The 11,323-nt window shown below is 40.3% G+C and overlaps 1 protein-coding gene and 1 pseudogene across 4 annotated transcripts in view; one reads left to right on the top strand and one right to left on the bottom strand.

Annotated features, from left to right (window-relative positions):
* HDDC2 (HD domain containing 2) overlaps nucleotides 1-11,323 on the top strand; it is a 20,850-nt gene that overhangs the window by 249 nt on the left and 9,278 nt on the right. For 3 of the 4 annotated variants that reach the window (XM_015600148.2, XM_006926144.3, XM_015600149.2), the window contains exons 2-4: nucleotides 1,006-1,127; nucleotides 2,823-2,925; nucleotides 8,279-8,347. In XM_015600148.2, coding sequence (XP_015455634.1) covers nucleotides 1,006-1,127; nucleotides 2,823-2,925; nucleotides 8,279-8,347 — 294 coding nt within the window. Of the gene's footprint in view, nucleotides 1-527; nucleotides 558-1,005; nucleotides 1,128-2,822; nucleotides 2,926-8,278; nucleotides 8,348-11,323 lie in introns of those variants that run through there. The other variant, XM_025042428.1, reaches the window with a different exon arrangement.
* Nucleotides 3,633-3,751, bottom strand: LOC112474319 (annotated as a pseudogene).

Here is an 11,323-nt window from a genome sequence, read left to right as displayed (position 1 = left end):
CTGGCCGCCCCCCTCCCTGCCCTTCGTGCCCGGCTCAGGAAACACCCTGCGGGGGGCGTTGGGCCCCGGCGGTAGGCGGGGAAGCGGGCCGGCGGTTACGGGGCGGCCGGGCCCGGGGCGTCTGAACCGCGGAGCAGCGGGGGCGCAGCCGGGGCCCAGGCGACCCTTCCGGAGGTTCCTGGCGGGACCTCGGCCCCGGCCCGAGCCTGTCCCGAGTACAAGAACGTTTGGGACTCACGACCCCAAAACTGCGATGATGGGGGCGGGCCTCTGAGCAGCAGGTGACACGAACAACCCATTGGTCCTGCACATTTTAAGTGGGGTGCTCAAAATCTGTCTCGCCCTTGCGGAAATAACAAGACTTTGACATCACATTCCTCAGTGTGCGTGCCTCCCCGGGCCCCGCCGGTTAGTGGTTTTGCAGGATTTCAGCGAGTTCAAAGCAGATTATTTCTTTCATACCGCTATTACTAGAGTTTATAATGCAGTCTCATAAAATCATATCATGACCTGAATAAAAGGAAGAGCCTGACTGGTGTAGCATGAATCGGAAAAGTGTGCGTGTGTCTTCTTCAGAATTTGGAAGTCTGTCTCTTGTTCAGATTCAAGCTTTCACCGCGGTGTTTTCTACTTGAGTCTAATAGGGTTGTTTGAAGGCAAAACTTCCCAACTCTTGTAGTCATGAAAAATAAACGACTTTGCAGTTTTGTTTTTATGTGTAAAGGACTTGCACATGTTCTGTAATGTATACATCAGTAGCACAGGGCAACTTCACTATTGAACTTTTGTATTGTATATTTGTAAATTATTCTTCTCTCTTTTGAAAATTCTCTGACCTGACTAGTTGATTTCATTCTAGATGTCGATCATTTTGGTTAATTAAGTATTTTTTAATGTGTTCTGGAACCATTACCCTGTTTCTGTGTCTTATTCCCTGGACTTCTCTTGAAGAGCATAGTTGATAGTTAATATTTTTATAAACTTTCTCTGCTTGATTTTCATCAGAGAGTTCCACGGACTGGCTGGGTGTATAGAAATGTCGAGAGGCCAGAGAGTGTATCAGATCACATGTACCGGATGGCAGTTATGGCTCTGGTGACCAAAGATGATCATCTTAACAAAGACCGGTAAGCTATAAACTTTAGTGCTTGTTAGGGTCTCTGGGCTGTGATTCTCCACCACTATCATGGCTGAGGACTGTGTCAAATTCTCGTATGTTTGTTTTATATGTCAAGAAAAAGTATTTGAGGCAAATCATACAGATTTAGGATGTGGGAAGGGGAACTATGTGTGTTGATTGTATCCGTTGTTAATTGAACTCTGGGTTTTCTGTTGGGAAGGAAAAGAGCCTGCCTTGGTCTTAAAGAAACCTAAGTGTGATATTTGGGTTTCCAGGGCCTCTGAGGGTGAGTGTGTTATGTCTAAAATTCTATGACTTTATTAGTCCACTATATGCTTTTATGTAGCTCCTTTTATGAATATTAGCACCCATCTGTGAGGTGACTTTTTGGAGTGGTATGTAGAAGATATAACTGAGAAAGAGATATCTTCTCTTCCTGCAGGTAATCAGTGGTGTGTAGAATGCTTTTTGAGCACAGGAGAGTTTCCTAGCAATATGACAGTAAATAAATCCCAAATGAATTATATAGGCCCCAAATGGCTTCTATAAATAGCACAAAATAAGTTACGTTAGAAACTTAGCACAGTATTCTAACAGGAGACTTCACCTGTTCTTGGGTGATCTTGAGGGGATGGAATCTGAGATGCATTCTGAAGGGTTGATTAGGCAGGGAAGTAGAAGGTACAACACGCAGAGGGAAGGGCATAGAAACCAAAGTCATGGTGGCAAGAAAGTAAAGGTATACTTTGGAAACGATAAGTACATCAATTTAATTGTAGCAAAGGTTCATTAGGGAGTCTGAGGAACCCTGTGTACTCTGTAGATAATGTGGAACTGAGATTTTTGGCAAACAGTACAAAATGAACACGGTGTTGAATGGAGATGAAGCTAAGAGGAGTATGAGATTTGAACTGGCTGAGAGAAAGGCTGTAGGCGGGGACACCTAAGAGGAGGTGGTTAGGCCTTACACTATCTTGCTAATCGTGGGAACATGAAACAAACTGGCCCTCTGGGGCATTTATCTCATGACCTTCCTTCATTATTCTGACAATGAGTATCCTGAAAACTAGTCAGTATCACTAATAATCAGCCATTTATGGAATAATCAAAATGTGCCAGGAACATAAATTATCAAGTTTAATTTTAATACCAACCTCATGAAGTATTATTCCTTTCTTACAGATGATAAAATGAAGGCCAACAAAACTTAGCATTTAAAGAAATTAAATAACTTAGCAAAGGTCACACAGCTAATAAAACTTGGTTGCTGTATTTGAACCCAGATCTATCCAAACTCCATTCATTTCTGTATAAAGGGCCACGTTTTGACATCTAACTAGTATGTTGGGGAAATGATTGTTTTTGAGTTTTGTATCAGTTAAGTAAACTATAACCAGATCATCTCTTGGCTTTGCAATCGTTATCAATCTCTTAAAGTAATATTTGAGAAACCAGCCATTTTTTAAAAATACATAGGCTGACAATTTTCTCTGCACTCTCATGTATTTTGTTGAATATTAACTAGCAATTTTGATTCAGAACTGTTGAAGGTTGGCAGAATATAATTAGTTTAGAAAATACTGCATTAAAATACTCTGTGAAGATGGAGAAAGAAAAATATATTATGTAACTTCAAAATAACAGAAGGAATTTATAGCGAATATAATTCTGTGTAATTTTTCACCATTTCTCGCCTGGTCAGATGTGTACGCCTAGCCCTGGTTCACGATATGGCAGAATGCATCGTTGGGGACATAGCACCAGCAGATAACATCCCCAAAGAAGAAAAACATAGGCGAGAAGAGGTCAGTGTTAACTATTGGCTTCACAAGAGACCACCACAAAAACCTGTTGCTGAAGTAAAGCTAAGTTTATTAAACCTGTTGGAGTAAGGGAGAACTACCTCAACAGAGTCTTAGTGTCTCAGGAAGGGAAGGTCAGGGGAAGATATTTATATAGAGTTTTAGGGCCTGGGCTGGAGGAAGTTTAGATGGATCTTACAAAATGGGCAACTAGTTGACATATACAGATTTTAGGACATAATAGCCTTGGTGAGGCAAAGTCTTAAACAGACTCTTGAAGAGTAAACTGTTAGTGTTTACTCTATTTTGGGGTGGTTTACAGTCATATCTTCCAGAAATAAGGATGTCCTGGAGTAAGAGTGAATTGGTTCTTGGTTGTTCTCAATCTTCTTTAACACAAGAACAGGAAAGTATGCCTTCTCCCAACCATGTTTAAACTCAGGGACAGGAAACTATATTGATTTGAGTTCTCACTAGTATGTGGACAGAGGTAGCATGGCTTTCATTAGAACAATAGAAATAGTTAAACTTGAAGGAATTTTCCATGTGAGTTAAGCTCTTTGAAGAGTTCTATAAATTATAAATATATATAGTTATTATTCGGTGAATTTTAAATTAGTCCTTGAACCTGTTTGTATTAGTAAGAAATGAACAACATCAATAAAATATTAAGTCAATATTATTATTATTTTATTTTATTTTTCTTTTTACGCCTACAGCACCCGGTCTTCCTAGGTGGTCTCTCATCCAAGTACTATCCAGGCCCTACCCTTCTTAGCTTTCGAGATCAGACGAAATCAGGTGTGTTCAGGGTGGCATGGCCAAAGACTATTAAGTCAATATTAATTTGGGATTAAACCCAGAGGCCAGGGCCAAGAGGCTAGAAAATCCAAGGAGGCTTTCTTTTTTTTCCTTTTTTCTTTTTTTAAATAATGCTGACTGGCTGGTTCTCATTTCAGGCATTATGGAAGCTACTTTTATTATAGGCCAGATATCCTAAATTGCTAAGTGGACACATCATTTCTCAAGATGGTTTAACCGGGTAGGTAGCCTTAAATAGCTATTCTCAGACTTGAGGAGAAATGAGCTCAGTAGCCAACTGCATTTTTGCCCCTCTAGAGGGAAAATCCACGAGGAATCCCAATTTAGGAGTTCTAACACATCCTAAATTATAGCAACAAGAGGAATAGTATGAGGAATGTATTTCTTCCAGCTAAAATATAGGTCCAGAATATAGGCTCAGCATCATGGCAGCCTGTAAAAAGGGAGGTAGCTAAGGAAATGTTTCTCTGTGGGAGTTTAGACTGTCGTCGTGATATGATAACTGTAGGATATATAAATGTCCAATCACTATGCTGTATACCTGAATCTAATATAACATTGTATGTCAACTATAACTGAAAAATAAATTTTAAAAAATAATCTTAAAAAAAGGTTAAAAGAAGACATTCGTAAAAAAAAAAAATTCCTATAATGATTGACAGAATTAATTTAAAAAGAAACCAATTAGCTTAATGAGTTATAAAAATGAATTAGCCTTGACCCAGAGGATGCTGAGTAATGATATATCATAGAGGAAAAGAAAGGGGATAACCTCCTCAATTAAACAGCTTATTTACCCCTGATAGTTTTATTCAGGGGTAAATCTGGACATTATGGAGGAGAAATCATGTACTGAAGTACATAGGGTAATCAGAGACCTTAAAGTGACTCAGAAGAAGAAAAGACAAGCTGTCACTATGCAGATATACGATGAACTCGAGCTTACTCTGCAAAGGAGCAAGTCAGAACCTTCTGAAGAAAAGCAGTCAATAGGAAGAATCTCCAACCACTGGAATTGAGAGAAGACCTACTGCTGTCCTGACAAGAGCTAAGTCCTGGTCCCCATGGAGGGGCATAGAGAAGACCTGAACCATCAGAGAGTATTGCTCTCTTCCTGGACACTGTATCCTGGTGATGATGAAAAACCTTTCCGGCCTCATTAAACCTCCTGGTTGCTGCCCACTCCTGGTTTATAGGAGAAAAAATAGCATAATCAGAAGGGACAGGGCAAACGTCTTAAAGAACCACAAGTTCTTGGACAAGATACCAAGGGCTTGGAGAGCGCTGATGTTCCATTGCCTTTTTCTGCTGCTGGCTACGATTTGGGAACAGAGAGAAGGATCTGGAAGGTGAACCATTCTTTATGCAGAGAGTGTTTATGAATAAGATTTGGATGTCTGAACCATGCATTCAGATAATTAAATGAGGGTTTCTTGGCGGAGGTGGAATGCACATAATGAGAACCAGGAAGCATCACTTGCCCAGAGACTAGCCAACTGCATCAGGAAGGCTTTAAACCGAAGGAGGAAAGAGGAAAAATACTTCATAAGCCTGGAAGGCTGGTTGTTTTAGAGGAGAGCAGGTGTTAGATGAAGGGTGGTTGAGGGCATAGAAGAGAAAATTTAGGGTCCAAAAGCAATATTGTGATCTGACCCTCTTCCTAAACAGGATAAAATTAACTTTATATTAAACCCAAGTTGGTAGAGGGTACTTGGTAGGGATTATCAAGAACTACTGGGATGGTAATGGAGGCTGGAATACAACAATGATAGTTTATATTCTTTTCTAAGAGAAAAACTTATTAAGACGGAAGGAGAGTTAAAGTGTGTGTGTATCTACAAGAATTAATTTAAAGTTACTGAAGAACCGAGGAGTTAAAAGAAGAACCAAACTTTATTATGGGAGTGAACATGGCAAAATGGAGAAAATGAAAAATATAGTGAACATTTTATAGAGTGCTTGTATATGTTAGATAATAAATACTTTATTAACTATTTAATCCACACAACAGTCCTTTCAGGTGGGTACATTATTAACCTCATTTCACAGGTAAGAAACCTGATGGACAAAGAGATTGAGTAACTTGCTTAGGGTTCCATAGCTGGTAAATGGCGAGCCAGTTTCAAATGCCATCTGAAACTGTAGTTTGTAATTGACTGCTGCACTGTTCGGCCTCACCAGGGCTGTGCGAATGATGAATAATACTTTCTGGATACTTGTCACAAAACTGGCACAAGACATTTGCTGAAAGCTTCATTCAGCTTAGAACCTTAGGCATATTCTTGGCATGCTTTGCTAATAGGAAGAAGCTAGGGAAATTGTCACTTTAAATTTGTGAACAAGATGAAAACAAGCATGGGAGTGGGAGTGGCAGGGCTCACCATCAGGAAGGGGAAGTCTGGCATCTTCAGCCATGTACCCTGGACTTTAGCAAAGTCGACGTGAACGGGTTCATTTAAAAAGGTGAACATGATTCTGTGGCATATGCTGCCAAACAAGGAATATTGACTACCTAAGAGGTCTCAAAATGCAATTCTGATTGTGTTATAACAAATGATACCAATGAGTTTACGTCCAGAACATTGTTGCTCAGTTTCAGAAAGAGAGCAATAACATATCTGTTTATCTGTTTTTTAATGGACTTGGTGATCTTAGTCAATAGGAAGCTTATTAATAAGTCAGTAATTGGAAGCCACTTCAGCCTTAGGCTGCATTTATAGAAATACAGCATCTAGTGTGAGGAAACAGGTTCCATTCTGTCCTGGGTTGGTCAGACCGCACATTCAGCGCTGGCCACGTCACTTGAAATGGAATAAAATAACCCCTGGTCCAAGCAAGACTTTTATGTTTGTATTCTAAAAGTTTAGATTTTGACATACGCATACATGTATGTTATTCAGCTTATTCTTTTCAAACAAAAGCAATGGGCAAACTTGCGTTTCTGGAATAGCGGTGAGAATGGCAAACTATTTATGAAGACACCTTTAATTTTCGAAAATGCAAAGTATTTTCTCAAGTATTTCACCAAGATTTATGAAAAGGAGCAAGGGAGAATGCAGGTAGAAAATAACCTGAATTTTATACCTGTTAGAGTGGTATGCTATAAGCCATTCAGGATAGTGATATTACTATGTACAAGAGCTGGTTGGTGACCTTGGCAGATATGTTTTGCTCTAGAAGTGGTTGTATTCTATAACATTTTTTTCTTACCAGTGATAAATGTACACACAAATATCTATTTTTATTTTTCATTGGTTTTCCCCAGCTCACTTTTTGATTTTCTGTAATACCTTTGCCACTTTTATGTAACTACTTTGCCAAAAGTGGTTTCTTACAACCATATTCTTTCCAAGGAGCCTAACCTCTGGTTAGAATAGAAGCAGATTAAGAGGTGTAGGACAAGGATGGTCAAGGAGTTTGAAGCCACTTGAGAGTAACTTGCAGACCTTACGCTCCCAAAATGTGATATTTTAGGACACTGGAGCAACACAGAAATGAAGGAAGTGATGGGACTCTGAGGGTGGCTCCTGGGACTTCAGAGACTAGGAATAAATACTGAACACCCTCCACTCTCTCATTCTCTCACCTCTGCTTTTCTTTGGGTTTGGGCTCTCACAGGCTTCTATTCGTGGTGTCTCTCTCCCAGCCTCTGCTGGACAGATCATGCAGATGGCTCCTGAATGACTGATTTGGGTTACATGGCCATTCCTTGGACCAGTCATTGTGGCCACAGAGATTCCCGCCCATCTGGGTCACCACCTAACTGTTTGTGTTTGTGTGAGAGGAGGAAAGCAGGAGGGATGGGGTTAGGCACAGTGGAAGAACTGCAGAGACAATTTTCTGCTTGATATAAGAAAGTACTCGCAGTGCTGCTGAAAGCCCACGTAGGCAGCCTCTTGTGCTAGCTAGTTCCTACCACTGGACATGTTTATGGAGGGAGGGCAGGAAATGTTCAGCAGTGCTGTTGAAGGGTTCAGATACCACATGGACGTTTTGGCTAAGTACCCTTTAATATTCCTTTCAGCCTATGAGTCTGTGTCCATACAAGATGCTGTCATGTGATTTCCTGATGTTAATGACAATTACTGCCCATTTGTGTGGCACCTCACATTACAAACATGTTAACGATAGAAAATGAGTGTAGTAATGTACAGAACGTTTCTTTGAGCTTTGTAATTTCGTTACTATCCTATTCTCGCCACTCAGGTTTGTTTGGAAGTTTAGTATGCTTATGATTGAAATTTATGTGGGCATCTTGGGATTCAGCCACAAGATGTAAAATTCTTGGCCTCACACCCTCATGGGGTGTGGTGTGCTGCAGGCCGCAAAATAAGTGATCCGTGACACCCATATGAATAAATGCACGTATTTAATGTATATAGCTGTTGTCCTTGTAAGCCATAAAGATTGTCCAATATTCTACGGCCCCTTCAGGAGTTATTTGTAGGAGTTTGAGCCTATTACTTGGCTTTGTACATGAGGTGTTAATTTAGATAAATGTGAACATGATTAAAATAATGGTTTGATATTTCAGGAAGCTATGAAGCAGCTAACCCAGCTTCTCTCAAAGGATCTCGGAAAAGAGCTTTATGAACTTTGGGAAGTAAGTATATGATGGGTTGCTTTTTATTTATTGTAACTGAATTTATATGCCTCATTGGTGTTTTAGTTAACTTAGATTATTTTAACAAGCTGTGTCTAACTTACTACTTTCTGGTTTGTCTGTCATCTTTCAGCTGCTGCAGAAATTTCTCCTGGCTAATAGAATTTTTTTTTCCCTCCGATTTCCCCATTTTCTTTGTCACCATAATGCCCGGTGCAGATCTTGACTCAGAGCCCCTGGATTTCCTTATGTATTGCTCTCACCTCCAACCTTGCCAACCCCGTACCCACCCACCTCTTTCTGGTCCTTGAAAAGAGCATGGGCTTTGGGGTAGTTAAGAACCAGGTTTGACTCCCACCTCACTACTTCCTGGCTCAGTGACCTTGGGCACATTCCCCTCTCTTGAGTCTGTTGCTCATCTGTGAAACCCTGAAGGGTTGATAGGGCCGAGTGAGGTCAAGGTGAAGTGCTTCTTGATGCCCAGCACAGAACAGGGGCTCTGTCAGTGCGCTCTCCTTTCCAGGTGCTGCTGGTGGCAAGGACTGCAGAAGTAGGTTAGTTGGAGGGAAAGGTGGGGAGAGTGGAAAGAGCATAGAAAGCGATTGTGCTCCCATTGCTCCTCCCTTCCAGTGCTGTTTTTCATTTGTGAAGAGAAACCAAAGCAAAATACCCCTGCTTGCTGCAGTTTCTCACTTCCCTTCCACCCACCCTGGCTCTTCCTTGCTTGAGTCCCTGGACTGACTCCTTACTCTCGGATAGACCTTGCCTCCTATTCTCACTTTTCACAGTTCATTCAAAGCCCTACACCCTCCTCCTATATTCAGATCCTGATCTTCCGCCTTTTCTTTAACATCCTTGGGCCCCAACCCTGCCTAAGGCAGTGGGGTGTGATGTAAAGAAAGGCTTGCTGTCTGAGTCCTGGATTTGAATCCTACCTCCTGGCTATATGCCCTTGTGTGATTTACTTGGCTCTAGTCAACCTGCTTCTCTTCTAGAAAATGGGAGTAATAGAGCTCCACATGCCCTTCGCCACAATTAGAACATTTACAAAGTTCAGAGAAATCAGTTTAAAAAAAAAACACCCAAAGTCATTCAGCAGAAAATCTTACTTGAATCAACACGAGGCTTTTAGAGTCCCCACTCATCCACCTTGATGTGAAAATGAATATGCTTCGATGTAGAAATATCTGTTTGTTAACCGAGTCTGCCCTAGACCCCACTAGAGGCTTTCTGTAATATATACTATATGTACATTATTACTTTGTAAAATAAAATAAAAAAATGCTGGAAACTGAGACAATTTTGGCCTTAGGATTTAAGATGAGAGATTGTGGGCTTTTAATACCTACCTTGTCAAATAACCGTGAAACTTAAATCTGGCAAAGTATGCATGATATCTAGCTGGAACCTGGCTCAGGTGGTATAACAGAGTTTTTCTAGGAAAAAGAGTCCCTTATTCCAAAGTGTATACTTTCAAGTAAACTTTTGAAACAGTATGACTCAGAGAATAATAGAGTGGAGCTGGATTGCATTTCATACATAAAAAGGAAAAACTGACCCCTGAGCTTATGAAATTAATTCTATGTATTGTCTCTGAGGGAGGCAAGACCCTCATAATTTGAAAACTTTTTACAAAAATTTGTATATTCGTGCCTCATAATTATTAAACACAGTGGCAGTATCTATTAAATTATTTTCTTAGGTAGCCATTAACAACTGGCTAAATAAAGCTTACTGCAAAATTTACAACAATATCTTCCAAATGAAAACACTGTAACAGTCACATAGAAAGACTTTAGATTTGGAAAAATATGAAACAGAACATTAAATGACTCTATAACCTTCAAACAGGTAATGATTACATGATCTTGTGAAAGTCATTGGTTGAATTAGTTAAGCTCATTAAAGATCTCAGGACAGGTACAGTGTCCACCCTGGAATGTGACAGTCCTCCTTTAGAATTTTTCCAGCGGGGCCAATCAGTAACTTGAAGGAAGACAACAAAGGGTTAAATTACTTTATCGGTAATACCATGGGATGTTGATGACCCATTGTGGAGGAGAAAAGTTGTGAGCTTTTCTACTTTCTGACATGAACCTCATCTTTGTGTGCCATAAAAGGGTTAGGGAACTCTTTTTTATTTGTTGTTTTTCTATTAAGGGTCAGAGGGAGAAAATGTGGACCATATTATTTAAGGCCCTTAAACTCTTCTTAACCAATTTGCACACCCTGTGAATGAAGTAGCTGCTTCAGGTCTGTAGGGTGGGTCAGAGGGGCCCCAGAAGTACAGGCTGAGCATACTAGGTAAGAACAGGTATTAGTGAAGAGTGTGTATATATGTTTGCACACACTGCTAGACATATGTATATTTAAGCTTGTCTGGAAATCATTAAACTACAGGGGGAAATGTACATCCCTAGTATTTAATACTGTTGTAAAGAGAGTTTTGGACATTAGAATTGTCCTCAATTTCTTTGGCCATTTCTTTCCATCCTGTGCCTATTAAAGCCTGCTATTTTAAGCACTAGAGTTTCATTCTCTTTGTATACACTGTTCTTATTTTCACAGCAATAGAATCTTCTGACAAAAAATTCTAACTCTAAAAACGAGATAATGCATGCACTCTTATTCTCTCTCTCTCTTTGATATGGGTTGAATTGTGTCCCCCTAAAATTCATACGTACCTTTTAATGAGACCTAATTTGGATAGGACTTTTACAGAGATAATCAAGTTTGAATGACTGGTGTTCTTATACCGGGAGGATTCCATGTAAACATGAAGAAGGCCGTCTGTAAACCAAGGAGACAAGCCTGGAACAGGTCTTTCCCTCACAGCCCTCTGAAGAAACCAACCGGCCCAATACCTTGATTTCCAATTTCTAGTCTCCAGAACCATGAGGCAACAAAGCTTAAGTTTAAGCTTTAGGAAAACAGTTCTCTCCCCCTGTCCCCACCTCTCTCCCCACCACCCCCACC

Source organism: Pteropus alecto, unplaced genomic scaffold (genome assembly GCF_000325575.1).
Source record: "Pteropus alecto unplaced genomic scaffold, ASM32557v1 scaffold79, whole genome shotgun sequence".
Classification (NCBI taxonomy): Eukaryota; Metazoa; Chordata; class Mammalia; order Chiroptera; family Pteropodidae; genus Pteropus; species Pteropus alecto.
The sequence above is the reverse complement of the archived record's forward strand: the minus strand, read 5'-3'. Positions and strand labels throughout refer to the sequence as shown.